We start from the raw sequence: 19,106 nt of genomic DNA on the forward strand, positions 1-19,106 counted from the left end.
AATAAAAGTAAATTTGCGTAATAAATTGTTTAATCTTTTAGTATGGAAGTATTTATTTGTGTTGAAAAAAGGAATTTTAAATAATTTAAATCTTCAAAATTCACGTAAGTAGACATATTTATAAATATGATTTTTATACCTACTATAAAAAAGATGGAGAGTATATTGATTTTGTTATTTCGTTTGTAACACGTTTTGAAACATTGAAAAGTATATGTATATGTAAGTATATTATGGGTCCTAACGAAAAGCTAGGATGCAGAATTTTTATAAAAATATTCTCTATTACTAATAGTTTGTTTGTTATTAAAAATTATTAAATTAAATTAAATTATTATTAAAAATATGGGCCTTGGAATACAGTTTAAGAAGCTGTAACTGGATTAGAAGAGCGTTCACATTCGACATAAAATCTGTTACACGAACACAAATGTCTGCCCTCACTTAAAAGAATCGTCGTTCATGACCGATACAACTCGAGTATAAATGACGTGGGTCAAACAATGACACTTGTTGCTCTAAACAAACTATTGATAACTTTAAATCAATTGGAAAGTTTTTAAGGGAGAAAAGTGATGCACCTTTTCGACCTACTAGGACTGGATCACCATGGTTTTACTAACGGCTCTTTGCGTATATATGTTTATTTATGTTGCTGAATGTCGACATGATTTTCGACCTACTAGGGCCAATGGGTAAATGAGAGCAGATCAGACTTGATAGAGCCCTAGCACTTCTTCGGATTTGATGTAAAAATACATCCTACTAACTTACTAACTAACTAACTAACTAACTAACTAACTAACTAACTAACTAACTAACTAACTAACTAACTAACTAACTAACTAACTAACTAACTACTAACTACTAACTAACTAACTAACTAACTAACTAACTAACTAACTAACTAACTAACTAACTAACTAACTAACTAACTAACTAACTAACTAACTAACTAACTAACTACTAACTAACTAACTAACTAACTAACTAACTAACTAACTAACTAACTAACTAACTAACTAACTAACTAACTAACTAACTAACTAACTAACTAACTAACTAACTAACTAACTAACTAACTAACTAACTAACTAACTAACTAACTAACTAACTAACTAACTAACTACTAACTAACTAACTAACTAACTAACTAACTAACTAACTAACTAACTAACTACTAACTAACTAACTAACTAACTAACTAACTAACTAACTAACTAACTAACTAACTAACTAACTAACTAACTAACTAACTAACTAACTAACTAACTAACTAACTAACTAACTAACTAACTACTAACTAACTAACTAACTAACTAACTAACTAACTAACTAACTAACTAACTAACTACTAACTAACTAACTAACTAACTAACTAACTAACTAACTAACTACTAACTAACTAACTAACTAACTAACTACTAACTAACTAACTAACTAACTAACTACTAACTAACTAACTAACTACTAACTAACTAACTAACTAACTAACTAACTACTAACTAACTAACTAACTAACTAACTAACTAACTAACTAACTAACTAACTAACTAACTAACTAACTAACTAACTACTAACTAACTAACTAACTAACTAACTAACTAACTAACTAACTAACTAACTAACTAACTAACTAACTAACTAACTAACTAACTAACTAACTAACTAACTAACTAACTAACTAACTAACTAACTACTAACTAACTAACTAACTAACTAACTAACTAACTAACTAACTAACTAACTACTAACTAACTAACTAACTAACTAACTAACTAACTAACTAACTAACTAACTAACTAACTAACTAACTAACTAACTAACTAACTAACTAACTAACTAACTAACTAACTAACTAACTAACTAACTAACTAACTAACTAACTAACTAACTAACTAACTAACTAACTAACTAACTAACTAACTAACTAACTAACTAACTAACTAACTAACTAACTAACTAACTAACTAACTAACTAACTAACTAACTAACTAACTAACTAACTACTAACTAACTAACTAACTAACTAACTAACTAACTAACTAACTAACTAACTAACTAACTAACTAACTAACTAACTAACTACTAACTACTAACTAACTACTAACCTAACTACTAACTAACTAACACTACCTAACTAACTAACTACTAACTAACTACTAACTAACCTAACTAACTAACTACCAACTACCTAACTAACTAACTAACTAACTAAACTAACTAACTAACTAACTACTAACTAACTACTAACTAACCTAACTAACTACGTAACTAACTAACTAACAACTAACTAACTAACTAACTAACTACTAACTAACTAACTAACTAACTAACTAACTAACTAACTAACTAACTAACTAACTACTACTAACGAACTACTACTAACTAACTAACTAACTAACTAACTAACTAACTAACTAACTAACTAACTAACTAACTAACCTAACTACTAACTAACTAACTAACTAACTACTAACTACTACTAACTAACTAACTAACTAACTAACTAACTAACTAACTAACTAACTACTAACTAACTAACTAACTAACTAACTAAACTAACTACTAACTAACTAACTAACAACTAACTAACAACTACTAACTAACTAACTAACTAACAACTAATAACTAACTAACTAACTAACTAACTACTAACTAACTAAATAACTAACTAACTAACTAACTAACATAACTAACTAACTAACTAACTAACTAACTAACTAACTAACTAACTAACTACTAACTAACTAACTAACTAACTACCTAACTAAACTAACTAACTAACTAACTAACTACAACTAACTAACTAACTAACGAACTAACTAACTAACTAACTAAGCTAACTAACTAACTAACTAACTAACTAACTAACTAACTAACTACACTAACTAACTAACTAACTGACTGATCTGACTGACTGACTGACTAACTAACTAACTGGCAAACGAACACTCTTAGATCCGTTAATTCCACTTTCTGTTATCGTTTAACCAGTAGTTTTTCCCCGGGTTAAAATATTTTTTCTATTAATCTTCAGAGGAAGTTATTTTTTTTTGCATTACCTAATTAGTAAGAATGTATAGTTGGGCATTGGCTTAAGCAATACATTTTTTGAAAGAGTTGTTACACGGGGGCAAGGGTAAATATGGCTCTATCTCTTATAAGTTTTGATAGAGGTATTTACGTCTACATGAAACTTATTTATGCAGAATTTCATCGTGATGTTAGTGTTTATAACTAAGTGAAATTTGTGGTTGGAAAATGGCTTGAACATTTTCTGAAAGGGACTTTGACCCTAGCCCCCCTATCTAGGCAAAATAATGGCCAAATTTTATCAAATTGAAACTTATGACCTGTAGCATGAGAACAAAGTTTACATGGACGGACAGTCATATCAAAATCGACTTAGGTAGGGTTGGACCAAAATTTTTGCGTGTTACAAACATCACCACAAACGCATTGAGATAAAATTGTACAATATTCATTTGTTCAATAAAATTATAGTAATCACTTTTTCATAATTTGTAGACCGTTCATAACTGACCCAAGTCCCCACTGTACTAGTTCAAAGATGTTATTACAGAAATAGTTTATGTTCTATTGAACTGTGGTAGCAATATACGACTAGTGCCATGTTCTACAGGAAAAATTTTGTATTATTCATATACAATTTATTTAACAAATATTTTATTTACAATACAAAAATAACATATAATTTAAATTAAAGACGGTAATTACATATTTACAATTGTTTATAGAATGGGTGTTGCCAACAGTTTAACACAAAACGTCAATATTATTCCAAAAAAAGGGGTTAAATTTTATTAAAATAACAAAAATAAAGTCATTATACTGACCACTTTCGGCAGTAAAAGTTCATTAACTTTCGTTATGTTTTTTAAACCAGCTCCAGATGCTGTGCCCAACCAAGAAGGTATTAAACGTTATTTTTTCGTACAATCTTTTAGTTTTGCCTGTGTCGGTATTGATCCCACCTCATTGGAAAGAACAATTGTCAATACTTATATGGCTTGGTGGCCAATGATGTCTCTGCTATTTCTCTGTTTTCCCATTGTCATCTATGCCAGTCAATATATAACTGATTTGGATCTAGTAACGGATGCTTTATCGCCCATTTGGCAAGCAAGTTTGGCTATTATGAAATTAATGTATTTTATTTGGAATAAGGAGAAAATTATCAAATTAGTGCGTAGAATATGGCTAATGAATGTGAAGGGTAAGTTTGTTGGATTAATTAAAGGTTTAATTGATTTTTTATTATAAGAAGGCAGAAAAAAGAAAGTATTGTTGGTTATAAAACATGTGATAAGTCTGTTTTCTTAAACCTTTAGAAGAAAATACTTGGGCTTATATGTAAAAGTTTGTTGAATTATCAAGTTTTTGGCCGCTCGATTTCAATTAAAACTTTAATTGTTAAGTGAATTTTAATTATTTTTTGTTTGTTTTCAGCCACTGATGAAGAATTGAAAATATTATATGAAGAAAATCGTAGAGATACAAAATTTTCCACGGTTTACTATATAGTGGTTTTTACAACGGGAGTATTGGCTTTGGTTTCACCCTTTGTTATAGCATTTTTCTATCATCTAAAGGGACTAGGATTTCGTGAGAATTTGGGTCCTCCCCTAAAAGCAGCGTACGTTTTAAGTTTCTAAATTTCATTTCTATCGTCATTAATGTCTTTCTCTTTGCCTTTACAGTTACTTTCCGGATACTAAAAGCCATTTGGGTTATGCTATTGCATATCTGTGGAATGTATCTGGTATTTATTTTGTAATCAATGGAAATCTCGCCATTGATTCGTTATACTCTTGGTTCATGCACAATGTGGTGGCACAATTTCGCATTCTCAAATTACACTTTAAAAGCGATGCCAATACGGTTCGTCATCGCGGAGATGAAGAGGAATTTCGCCAGCTAATAGTTGATCGTATAAAACATCATCGTCGTGTTATTGAGTTGGAGGAAAATTTCAATGATGTCTATAAGATTATAGTTTTCATAAAATTCACCATTAGTTTTATACAAATTGCTTTCCTGGCCTATCAATTTGCCCGGGGACGTGAACTTTCTGCCCAGTTATTTCATCTATTCTTTTTGATATCGGTTTCAATGCAGTTGATATTGTATTGTAATGGTGGGCAACGGATTAAAGATGAGGTAAGTAGTATTTTTACGAATTATTAGAGGAAGTTTCTAACAATTTATTTACCTAGAGTACTTCGGTGGCGGTTTTCATTTATGATTATTTCAAATGGCATGATTTGAGTATTAAAACTAAAAAGCTATTACTTTTGCCCCTGATGAGAGCTCAGAAACCCTGTATTGTGACTGGAGTGTTCTTTGAAGCCGACTTGAGTTTATTTTTATGGGTGAGTAGTGCTTAATCAATTGGATTTCTTTCAAAATACAATTTAAGACTTGTTATAAATCTGACATAAACCATAGTCCATAATCAAAACTATTATAGGCTATTATATAGTCGGATTTATTCAACTATACTTTCTTATTTTTCCTTTTTAATAACTTAATAGGTTTTCAAAACTGCTGGCTCTTTCATAACTATGCTCTTGACTCTCGAGGAAAAGGAAACGACATAAAATAAATCTTTGATAAACCATTTTCTAACGTTAAAAGGGAATTAATAATTAAGTTTATATGTAAATTTTTGATGTCAAAATTGTTCTATGTAATTGTTGGCAAACGCTTTGTTAATGATTGAAATAAATGCTTAATAAATGTGTGTAAAAGATTATTTAATTTTGATTTTAGTATGAAAATACTTATTCGTGTTGAAAGATCAATAGCGGCTAAGAACCTTAAATAATTTGAATTCAAAATTTTCTCTTGAAGAAAAAAATGCGTCTACTACTTAAACCCAAATCTGCAGCAGATGCCCTACCGCCACAATATGGTTTAAAAACATATTTTGTAGTGCAAAACTTCGCTTTCAATTGTATGGGTATCGATGTGACATCACAGAATAGAACTATATTTAATCCATTCATAAACTGGATCTCCATGGCTTTACTAATGACTCTTTGCGTATTTATGTTTATGTATGCTGCTGAATATCGACATGATATGGACTTGATGACCGATATATTGGCACCATTTTGGCAAGCTGTCTTGGCTTTAATAAAAATGTGGGTTTTTGTCTGGAATAAGAAGAGAGTAGTGAAATTAGTGCGTCATATATGGTTGTGGAATTTGGAAGGTAATACATACATATATTTGGAAGGTAATATACTTATATTTAATAAGTTTTCTTAAAAACCATAGGTCGCGCTGATGAGTTGGATATCATAATAGACGAAAATCGTAAAGATTATTTTTATTCTAAATTATTTTTTCGCTTTGTTATGGCCACTGTAGTAATGGCGTTTTTGTCACCAATTTTAGTGGCATTTTTCTATTATTTAAAGGGTCAAGGATTTATGGATAATCTCGATCCGCCTTTAAAGGCAGGCGTAAGTAGTTTTATTTGGGTAACGTAACATGAATCATTATATATGATAAGGGTGTCTTGATTTTGTGATTTTCTTTTGAAACACATCGGAATATTATATATTCTAGTTCCTAATTTGATGCCGTTCGTTTCTACATGCCCGTCTGTCTGTTGAAAGAGCGATAGACCCCATACGGATGTATAAAGAGGACTCAATTCTTACATAAACTGATTCTCTATTGATCAGATTGGTTTGTTATTTTTAAATGATCAATGTAGTTAGTAGTTAGTATTAGTTAGTTAGTTAGTTAGTAGTAAGTTAGTATAGTTGTTAGTTAGTTAGTTAGTTAGTTAGTTAGTTAGTTAGTTAGTTAGTTAGTTAGTCTAGTTAGTTAGTTAGTTAGTGGTAGTTAGTAGTTAGTTAGTTAGTTAGTGTAGTTAGTTAGTAGTTAGTTAGTTAGTAGTTAGTTAGTAGTAGTTAGTTAGGTAGTTAGTTAGTAGTTAGTTAGTTAGTTAGTTAGTTAGTTGTTAGTTAGTTAGTTAGTTAGTGTTAGTTAGTAGTTAGTTAGTAGTTAGTTAGTTAGTTAGTTAGTTAGTTGTTAGTTAGTTTTCGTTCGTTTAGTTCGTTCGTTAGTTCGTTTTCGTTCGTTAGTTCGTTTAGTTCGTTCGTTCGTTAGTTCGTTTTTAGTTCGTTAGTAGTTCGTTCGTTCGTTCGTTCGTTCGTTCGTTCGTTCGTTTTCGTTCTTCGTTCGTTCGTTCTTCGTTCGTTCTTCGTTCGTTCGTTCTTTCGTTCGTTCGTTCGTTCGTTCGTTCGTTCGTTCGTTCGTTCGTTCGTTCGTTTTGTTCGTTCTTCGTTCGTTCGTTCGTTCGTTCGTTCGTTCGTTCGTTCGTTCGTTCGTTCGTTCGTTCGTTCGTTCGTTCGTTCGTTCGTTCGTTAGTTCGTTTTCGTTTCGTTCGTTCGTTCGTTCGTTCGTTCGTTCGTTAGTTCGTTCGTTCGTTCGTTCGTTTCGTTCGTTTCGTTTTCGTTGTGTTCGTTCGTTCGTTCGTTCGTTTTTCGTTCGTTCGTTCGTTCGTTCGTTCGTTCGTTCGTTCGTTCGTTCGTTCGTTCGTTCGTTCGTTTTCGTTCGTTTTCGTTCGTTTCGTTCGTTCTTCGTTCGTTCGTTCGTTCGTTCGTTCGTTCGTTGTTCGTTCGTTCGTTCGTTCGTTCGTTCGTTCGTTCGTTCGTTCGTTCGTTCGTTCGTTCGTTCGTTCGTTCGTTCGTTCGTTCTTTCGTTCGTTCGTTCGTTCGTTCGTTCGTTCGTTCGTTCGTTTTCGTTCGTTCGTTCGTTCGTTGTTCGTTCGTTCGTTCGTTCGTTCGTTCGTTCGTTCGTTCGTTTCGTTCGTTTCGTTCGTTCGTTCGTTCGTTCGTTCGTTCGTTCGTTCGTTCGTTCGTTCGTTCGTTCGTTCGTTCGTTCGTTGTTCGTTCGTTCGTTCGTTCGTTCGTTCGTTCGTTTTCGTTCGTTCGTTCGTTTCGTTTCGTCGTTCGTTCGTTCTTCGTTCGTTCGTTCGTTCGTTCGTTCGTTCGTTTCGTTCGTTCGTTCGTTCGTTCGTTCGTTCGTTCGTTCTTCTCGTTAGTTGTTAGTTCGTTAGTTCGTCGTTAGTTGTTCGTTCGTTGTTCGTTAGTTAGTTAGGTAGTTTTAGGTTAGGTTAGGTTAGGTTTTAGGTGTTAGTTAGTTCGTTTTGTTCGTTTATTCGGTAGGTAGGGTAGGTAGGTGGTAGGTAGGTAGTGAGGTTAGGTGTTTTAGTTGTAGTTGTGTTGTTGGTTGAAAACACCAATTAAAGGAATATATTGTTGGTTTAAAGATTGATTGCATCGTGAAATTAATAATTTCGGTGTAAGGTTGGTACTTTTGCAGAGACAATCGAATCCTTTAAGGACTGCCAGTGGAACTAAATGTTAGCCATGAATATGTTGAATATATTCTATGTGATTACATCTATTATGTTTAATGTTTCTCTCTTCCTGACCTCTCTTTAGATATTACATTGCCATGGATCCAAAATCATACAATGGATACATTTTGATCTATATTTGGAATATAATATCAGTTTGTTATATTTCAAATGGTGCAATAGCAAATGATACATTATTTTCCTGGATTGCCCACAATGTAACGGCACAATTTCGCATTTTAAATTTGCGCTTCAAAAAGACAGCAAATTCTTTAAGAAAACCGGGTGATGAACGCGAATTCATAAGATCTATTACACAACACATTAAATATCATCATCGTGTTATAGAATTAGCCAATAATTTCAATGATGTTTTCATGGTGACGGTATTCTTCAAATATACCATTAGCTTTTTGCAAATTGCCTGTTTGATATTTACAATTGCTCGTGGTGGTGAACTGGCAACATTGGTATTTCATATAGTGTTTTTAATAGCAGTTTCCATACAGCTGATGATGTATTGCCTTGGGGGCCAGAAGATAATAGATGGGGTAAATTTTGTTGTAATATATTATTGAAGAATAGTAGTTTTCTATTCCCTTTTTCAAAGAGTACCTCCGTAGCAGTCTCCATTTATGAGTATTTCCAATGGCACGATATGAGCATCAAATCTAAAAAGTTATTGCTTTTATCCATAATGAGAGCCCAAAAACCTTGTAATTTAACGGGTGTTTTCTTTGTGGCCGATTTACCTTTATTTTTATGGGTGGGTATTAAATTTACAAAAATTTTTATTAGTTTCTTTCATCAATTAAATGTATATTTTTTAATTTTAGGTCTTAAAAACATCTGGTTCTATGTTTACCATGCTGAAATCAATGGAAGCTTAAACAAGATTCAGGAGATTTATCTGACCCAAAACTTTTACCTTGCATATTTTGAATAGATTTAAAGGTACTGCTTATATATATTTTTGTTAGCTAAATTATTAAAACTAATGATAATTTTAAAGAATAAAAGTTAAATGTCTTAATATATGGTTAAATGTTTAATTACTTTGAATTTTAAATAAATTGCAATCAAATGCTTTTATTATGCATTTTTTTTATTATTTACAATAAATAAGTAATTAAATCTCATAATTTGAATAATTATTTTCTCTCAGTGGATAATCATCATGTTTGGCAAATGGTCCTTTGATCAGATCATGTGGCAAGTGCCTAGCCTTTATCAATGTTGTATTGCTGCAAGTGGCCTAGTCAGCAGGGCTGTCAGATATGAAGATTTCTCGCCAAACGTGACGTTTTTTGAATGTGTTTGGCTACGAAAACTTGCATTTGGGAAAACTATGGACTAGACTATAGACTAGACTATAGACTAGACTATAGACTAGACTATAGACTAGACTATAGACTAGACTATAGACTAGAATATAGACTAGACTATAGACTAGACTAGACTATAGGCTAGACTATAGACTAGACTAGACTATAGGCTAGACTATAGACTAGACTATAGACTTGACTATAGACTAGACTATAGACTAGACTATAGACTAGACTATAGACTCGAATAGAAACTAGGACTATAGACTAGCCTATAGACTAGACTATAGACTAGACTATCGACTAGACTATGACTAGACTATAGACTAGACTATAGACTAGATCATAGACTAGACATATAGACTAGACTATAGAATAGATAAGACTAGCTATAGACTAGACTATTAGGACTAGACTAGAGACTAGACTATAGACTAGACTTATGACTAGACTATAGGACTAGACTATAGAACTAGCTCTAGACTAGACTATAGACTAGACTATAGACTAGACTATAGACTAGACTATAGACTAGGACTATAGACTAGACTATAGACTAGACTATAGACTAGGACTAGAGACTAGACTATACCTAGACTATAGACTAGACTATAGACTAGACTATAGGACTAGACTATAGACTAGGACTATAGACTAGGACTATAGACTAGACTATAGACTAGACTATAGACTAGACTATAGACTAGACTATAGACTAGACTATAGACCTAGACATAGACTAGACTATAGACTAGACTATAGACTAGACTATAGACCAGACTATAGACTAGACTATAGACTAGACTATAGACTAGACTATAGACTAGACTTTAGACTAGACTATAGACTAGACTATAGACTAGACTATAGACCAGACTATAGACTAGACTATAGACTAGACTATAGACTAGACTATAGACCAGACTATAGACTAGACTATAGACTAGACTATAGACTAGACTATAGACTAGACTATAGACTAGACTATAGACTAGACTATAGACTAGACTATAGACTAGACTATAGACTAGACTATAGACTAGACTATAGAGTAGACTACAGACTAGACTATAGACTAGACTATAGACTAGACTATAGAGTAGACTACAGACTAGACTATAGACTAGACTATAGACAAGACTATAGAGTAGACTATAGACTAGACTATAGACTAGACTATAGACTAGACTATAGACTAGACTATAGACTAGACTATAGACTAGACTATAGACTAGACTATAGACTAGACTAGACTATAGACTAGACCATAGACTAGACTATACACTAGACTATAGACTAGACTATAGATTAGACTATAGACTAGACTATAGACTAGACTATAGACTAGACTATAGACTAGACTATAGACTAGACCATAGACTAGACTATAGACTAGACTATAGACTAGACTATAGACTAGACTATAGACTAGACTATAGACTAGACTATAGACTATAGACTAGACTATAGACTAGACTATAGACTAGACTATAGACTAGACTATAGACTAGACTATAGACTAGACTATAGACTAGACTATAGACTAGACTATAGACTAGACTATAACTAGACTATAGACTAGACTATAGACTAGACTATAGACTAGACTATAGACTAGACTATAAACTAGACTATAGACTAGACTATAGACTAGACTATAGACTAGACTATAGACTAGACTATAGACTAGACTATAGACTAGACTATAGACTAGACTATAGACTAGACTATAGACTAGACTATAGACTAGACTATAGACTAGACTAGACTAGACTATAGACTAGACTATAGACTAGACTATAGACTAGACTATAGACTAGACTATAGAGACTATAGACTAGACTATAGACTAGACTATAGACTAGACTATAGCTAGCTATAGACTAGACTATAGACTAGACTATAGACTAGACTATAGACTAGACTATAGACTAGACTATAGACTAGACTATAGACTAGAACTATAGACTAGACTATAGACTAGACTATAGACTAGACTAGACTACTAGACTAGACTATAGACTAGACTATAGACTAGACTAATAAGACTAGACTATAGACTAGACTATAGACTAGACTATAGACTAGACTATTAGACTAGACTATAGACTAGACTATAGACTAGACTATAGACTAGACTATAGACTAGGACTATAGACTAGACTATAGACTAGACTATAGACTAGACTATAGACTAGACTATAGACTAGACTATAGACTAGACCATAGACTAGACTATAGACTAGACTATAGACTAGACAAACTATTGACTATATATAGTATACGTTATAGATTAGACTTTAGACTTATATACATACATATTACTATAAATTTCATTTAAGTAATATTATTGTACAAAATAACATACATATGTGCATACATATGTACATGTAATTTAAATTAATTACGGTACTTACATATTGACATTTGTTTATTCAATGGGTGTTGCCAACAATTTAACACAAAACGTCAATACTTTGTAAATGGTAATAATTAAAAGAGTACAAAAATTATTAACATACCCACAATCGAATCATAATGCAGGCCACTTTCGGTAGAAAATGTTCTTAAATTTTCGTCCAAAAAGCACAACTACAATGTTTTTTAATTCAGCTCCAGATGCTGTACCCAAACAGGAAGGGATTAAGGGTTATTTTTTCGTACAATCTATTAGTTTTGCCGCTATCGGTATTGATCCCACCTCATTGGAAAGAACAATTGTTAATACGTGTATGGCTTGGTTGCCAATGATGTCTACGTTGACTCTCTGTTTTCCCGTTGTCATCTATGCCAGTCAATATATAAGCGATTTGTATCTGGTAACGGATGCTTTATCGCCCATTTGGCAATCAAGTTTATCTTGTATGAAAATTATGTATTTTATTTGGAAGAAGGAGAAAATTATCAAATTGGTGCGTAGAATATGGCTGTTGAATGTGAAAGGTAAGTGGGATTTTAATGTTAATTAGGAATTTTGTTGGATTAATTAAAATTTTACATAATTTTGCTCAAAAAGTGTATGTTAGGGGTTATTGCTACAATTTGAGATGACTGAAGTTTTATTATAAATTTTAATTTTTGTCTGTTTTTATTTTTCAGCCACTGATGAAGATTTGAAAATATTATATGAGGAAAATCGTAAAGATATACAATTTTCCACTGTTTACTATATAGTTGTTTTTACAACAGGTGCATTGGCTGTGGTTTCACCCTTTGTTATAGCATTTTTCTATTATCTAAAGGGACTAGGGTTTCGAGAGAATTTGTATCCTCCCGTAAAAGCAGCGTAAGTCTTAATATACAAGTGTTAATTTGTATAATTTTTGATGTCTTACTCTTTACGTTTACAGTTACTTTCTAGATACTACCAATAGCAATTTGGGCTATGCTATTGCATATATCTGGAATTTATTCGGTATTTATTTTGTAATCAATGGAAATCTTGCCATTGATTCGCTGTACTCTTGGTTCATGCACAATGTGGTGGCACAATTTCGCATTCTCAAATTACACTTCAAAATCGATGCCAATTCGGTTCGTCATCCGGGAGATGAAGAGGAATTTCGTCAGCTGATAGTTGATCGTATAAAACATCATTGTCATGTTATTGAGTTGGCTGAAAATTTCAATGATGTCTTTAAGATTATAGTTTTCCTTAAATTCACCATTAGTTGTATACAAATTGCATTTCTGGCCTATCAATTTGCCCGGGGACGTGAACTGTCTGCGCAGTTATTTCATCTATCCTTTTTGATATCGGTTTCATTGCAGTTGATATTGTATTGTGGTGGTGGACAAAGGATTAAAGATGAGGTTGTATTATTAGGAATTTTTAATGGGATTTCATAACTATTAATTTATCTAGAGTACTTCGGTAGCTTTTTACATTTATGATTCTTTCAAATGGCACGATTTGAGTATAAAAACAAGAAAACTATTACTTATGCCTCTGATGAGAGCCCAAAAACCTTGTGTTGTGACTGGAGTGTTCTTTGAAGCCGACTTGAGTTTATTTTTGTGGGTGAGTGGATTTCTTTCGAAATCATGAGATGTTAAATATTTTATCTTTAATTTTGCATGTGAAAAGTACAAGGTAGACGTACTATATATCATTGGATAGGAAATTAAGTCTACTTTTTAGAAATGTATGTCTTTTGCAGTGCTAGAAAATCTTTCCCCTTTGAACAAGTGAAATATAATTCAAATCGGTCTAATCTTTTAAAGTTACACTTTTATTTCCCTAAATATTTTTTCTGTACCATTGTTTGTTTTAGGGTATTATATAGTTGGACTTAAGCGACTAAAAATTCTTATTTGTTTCATGTACATATTTTTCCTTTTCAATAACTTAATAGGTTTTCAATACTGCTAGCTCTTTCATAGCTATGCTTTTGACTCTCGAGGAAAAGGGGACGAAATAATTCTAATCCTGGAAAGCTAAAAAGGAATTAATAATTAAGTTTATTCATATATATTTGTTGTTAAAATTGTTCTATGTAAATTGTTTGCAAATGCTTTGGTAATAATTTGTTAAAGTGTAATAAAAGCTTAATAGATACAAGAGTTATTCTAGAGTTTAAAAATATTCTTTTTTGATAGATATCCCTTAAGCCCTTAAAGGAAATTGTATATTTATCCATAACTCCCATATATCAATAACATCATCAATATACTTTACTTTCTTATTTGTTCTTCTGGTTGTTACTTTCGACATCAAATTATGAATTGACATATAAAGAAGTCATCCGATATCTTATGGTGTGGTATTCTCGTGAAAACTTATGTATATGACATCTATTCACTCGTGGTTATGGGTGTATTTATTAACGTTTAAAGAGAATCGTGTATCGATGTAACAATTCTTTCGGAACCTAACCAGAGGATATACACATACATATGAATTTTTTTTAATCTGACACAGGCTGGCGAAACGATTCACGGATACAGAACTAAAACATAATATCGGTCCAAAATTGCATCTTGAAAATTATATTTCACCGTGTATCAGTCTTTTAACCAAGCACCCCCTTCCTGCGATGTAGGTTTCAACCACAGCCACTACGTGGATCCCGAAGGAACCTCAACCAACTGACCAGCCAGGACAAGTCCTGTGGGCAACTAGCCACCCACAGTAACAGATTATGTGGTGCTCTGGTTAGACCTAATGCAGAGCAAGAGCAACACGTTACGAATGAAACTGTATGTTGGACCCGGAGTAAGTGAAAAAATACAAAAGGGGACTTATTGGTTCTTCAAAAGGTACTTTTTGAATTTCCTATAATATTGAACATAGAAACATGAAATTTAGCATGAATTAGGTAAGAACCTATAAAAGGAGACTTTTTGGTACTTTTTCGTTCTACAAAAGGTACTTTTTGAATTTTCTATAATATTGAACCTAGAAACATGAAATTTAGCATGAAGGGCCTTGATTAGGTAAGAACCTACAAAAGGGTACTTTTTGGTACTTTTTCGTTCTACAAAAGGTACTTTTTGAAATTACTATAATATTGAGCCTAGAAACATGAAATTAAGTATGTAGAGTCTGGATTAAGTGAGAACCGATAAAAGGGGACTTTTTGGCACTTTTTCAGTCTTTTAAAGGCACTTTTTGAAATTACTATAATATTGAACCTACTTACTTTTTGGTACTTTTTCGTTCTAAAAAAGGTACTTTTTGAAATTTCTATAATATTGAACCCAGAAACATAAAATTGTATATAGATCCTGGATTATGTGAGAACCTATAAAAGGATACGTTTTTGTACTTTGTCGTTCTTCAAAGGGTACTCTTTGAATTTTCTATAATATTGAACCTAGAAACATGAAATTAAGTATGTAGAGTCTGGATTAAGTGAGAACCCATAAAAGGGGACTTTTTGGTACTCTTTCGTTCTTCAAAAGGTACTTTTTGAAATTTCTATAATATTGAACCTAGAAACATGAAATTAATTATGTAGAGCCTGGAATAAGTGGGAACCAATATTTTTGGTACTTTTTTCTTTTTTCAAAAGGTACTTTTTGAAATTTCTATAATATTGAACCTAGAAACATGAAATTAAGTATGTAGAACCTGGATTAGGCGAGAACACATAAAAGGGGACTTTTTGGTACTTTTTCGTTCTACAAAAGGTACTTTTTGAATTTTCTATAATATTGAACCTAGAAACATGAAATTAAGTTTATAGAGCCCGGATTCGGCGAGAACACATTTTTGGTACTTTTTGGTTCTACAAAAGGTACTTTTTGAAATTTCTATAATATTGAACATAGAAACATGAAATTTAGTATGTAGAGTCTGAATTAAGTGAGAACCCATAAAAGGGGACTTTTTGATACTTTTTCGTTCTTCAAAAGGTACTTTTTTAAATCTCTATAATATTGAACCTAGAAACATGAAATTAATTATGTAGAGCCCGGATTAGGTGAGAACTCATAAAAGGGGACTTTTTGGTACCTCACCGTTTTACAATTGTAATTTTTTGATTATTTGTAAAATTCGTACTGACTGTTTTTTAGCACATCATGGTGAAGGGTATGTAAGATATATAGAACTCTTACTTGTTTTTAATTCAGTTAATATTTTATGCATTTGACAAATTTGTTTGTATTTTAGTAAATTAATGTAATTATATTATTTTCTTTTGGTACTTTATAATTTATAACTACTAAGGTTCATTCACCTGAAAATTAAAACAAAATATAAAGAAATAATCTAAACAAAATATCCAATTTAAATAGTTCATCTTTGGTTTTGCAGACAAGGCGTTTATAATAAATTATCATTAAAGTAAAATATAACTGAACATGTACTAACTATGTATGCAAAGTCAAAATATAAGAAAATCAAAATATTCGAATATCATTCAAAATATCAATTGCAATCAACCACCAAAAAGGAACAACTTGAAAAAAATGAGACTACTATTTAAACTCAAATCTACATCGGATGCCCTACCACGACAATATGGTTTAAAAACATATTTTTCAGTGCAAAAATTCGCTTTCAATTGTATGGGTATCGATGTGACATCACAGACAAGAACTATTTTTAATCCGTTTTTAAACTGGATTCCCATGGCTTCACTAACGACTCTTTGTGTCTTTATGTTGATTTATGCTGCTGAATATCGACATGATATGGACTTGATGACCAATATATTGGCACCATTTTGGCAGTCCCTCTTGGTTTTAATAAAAATGTGGGTTTTTGCATGCAATAAGAAGAGAGTAGTTAATTTAGTGCGTCATATATGGTTGTGGAATTTGGAAGGTACAATTTTAGAATATTTTTTTTTTCTGAAATGTATTACATATATTTACTACTAATGTTTTCTTAAAAACAGGTCGCGATGATGAACTGGAAATTATAATTGACGAAAATCGTAAAGATTATTTTTATTCCACGTTATTTTTTAGCTTCGTTTTGGCCACTGTAGTAATGGCTTTTTTGTCACCAATTTTAGTGGCATTGTTCTATTATTTAAAAGGTCACGGGTTTATGGACAATCTCGATCCGCCATTGAAGGCAGCGTAAGTAGTTTATTTGAGTAAGACATCACCTACTATCATGTATCACTGTCATATGTTATAGAAATCAAAAGTGAGCTCACTTGGTTTCATTTGTGTATGATCCCGTTGCAATACCCATGGGGTCGCAGTATAGATTGTTATTATGACTTTATCACTGTTTCCTTGATGAATCCAATATGATTGTTTTAGTTTAAAGAAGGATTTGCGTGATGGGTTGAATGGTTATGGATAAAATTACCTTCTTTGTCAGAATATGTTCAGAGTTAAATCTATACATTGCTTAATGATGGAGATCAGTCTTCGCTCTACTACATACTAGATTCTAGATACTGTTACCGAATCTACAGACGCCATTCCTTAGGCTGTGTGGTTGTGAATTGTCGTCAAGGAATGTTTCAGATATTGCCAGATATTGAGCGACGGGACTGCAAAGTTCAGAGATTAGATATTAGAACGAAATCTACTGCTACCTGCTGAGGGTTCTTGCAAGTCAAAAAGGGTGGTGGTGGTTCGTCTCTGTGGTTAAGTTAGTATTTGGAATTTTATTGTCCTGCTTAATCTATTTAGTTTCTATCAGATCGTCTTTTGAATCTGACCACTATATGAGACCTTAGATCCAAAATGTAATGCCTGAAATCAACGTTGTAGCTGTAAGATTTTTGAATGTTATGGGGCCTTTACATTTAATGACCTGTCTCTATTCCTCTCTTTTCTCTTTAGATATTACATTGCCATGGATCCAAAATCATACAATGGTTATATTTTAGTCTATATTTGGAATATAATATCAGTTTGTTATATTCTAAATGGTACAATAGCAAATGATGCATTATTTTCCTGGATTGTCCACAATGTAACGGCACAATTTCGCATTTTAAATTTGCGCTTCAAAAAGACAGCAAATTCTTTAAGGAAACCGGATGATGAGCCCGAATTCATTAGATCTATTATAGAACACATTAAATATCACCATCGTATTATAGCATTAGCCAATAAATGCAATGATGTATTCATGGTGACGGTATTCTTTAAATATACCATTAGCTTTTTGCAAATTGCTTGCTTGATATTTCAAATTGCTCGAGGCGGCGAACTGGCAACATTGGTATTTCATATATTGTTTTTAATAGCAGTTTCCATACAGTTGATGATGTATTGTCTTGGGGGTCAGAAGATAATAGATGGAGTAAGTTTGTTATAATATATTATTGAAGAATAATAGTTTTATATTCCATTGTTCAAAGAGTACCTCCGTAGCAGTCTGCATTTATGAGTATTTCCAATGGCACGATATGAGCATCAAATCTAAAAAGTTATTGCTTTTAATCATGATGAGAGCCCAAAAACCTTGTATTTTAACGGGGGTTTTCTTTGTGGCCGATTTACCTTTATTTTTATGGGTTAGTATTAAGTTTACAAGTATCTTGTTTCAATTAAATATTTTTCTTAATTTTAGGTTTTAAAAACATCTGGTTCTATGTTTACCATGCTGAAATCCATGGAAACTTAAAATATTTTATTTTAATAAGTTATATATCAAGCGGATTTATTTGACCCAAATCTGAAAAGATTTAAAGAAATTGCTTATTAACTTTGTTGGTTAAAATATTATAACTAATAATAGTTTTAAAGATTAAAAGTTAAATGTCAAAATGGAATTTTCAAGCCCCCAGAACATGACCTTCAATTTGTCGCATAGTGTAATAAGACAACAAATATAAAAGGGTTGAAATGTTTTAAGGAGTACGCTAATAAGAGGGTTACAAATATTTATGTGTATTTTTGGTGTTTTAATTACAGGAACATTGTATTACTTAGCTTCACAACTTGTTTTAGAACGCATA

The 19,106-nt window shown here is 31.9% G+C and overlaps 1 protein-coding gene across 1 annotated transcript; it reads left to right on the top strand.

Moving 5' to 3' along the window:
• Positions 1–667: 667 nt before the first annotated feature.
• LOC119608988 lies at positions 668–9,294 on the top strand. The gene is made up of 10 exons (XM_037963643.1): positions 668–695; positions 3,911–4,240; positions 4,549–4,660; positions 4,725–5,184; positions 5,241–5,396; positions 5,878–6,241; positions 6,307–6,517; positions 8,490–8,955; positions 9,015–9,170; positions 9,241–9,294. The coding sequence occupies exons 1-10, from the start codon at positions 668–670 to the stop codon at positions 9,292–9,294; spliced, it is 2,337 nt and encodes a 778-aa protein (XP_037819571.1).
• The last annotated feature ends 9,812 nt before the right edge of the window (positions 9,295–19,106 follow it).

The sequence above is a fragment of the Lucilia sericata genome, unplaced genomic scaffold, assembly GCF_015586225.1.
Source record: "Lucilia sericata isolate MDLA Ls3-8-SP2 unplaced genomic scaffold, ASM1558622v1 Contig000910F_arrow, whole genome shotgun sequence".
NCBI lineage: Eukaryota > Metazoa > Arthropoda > Insecta > Diptera > Calliphoridae > Lucilia > Lucilia sericata.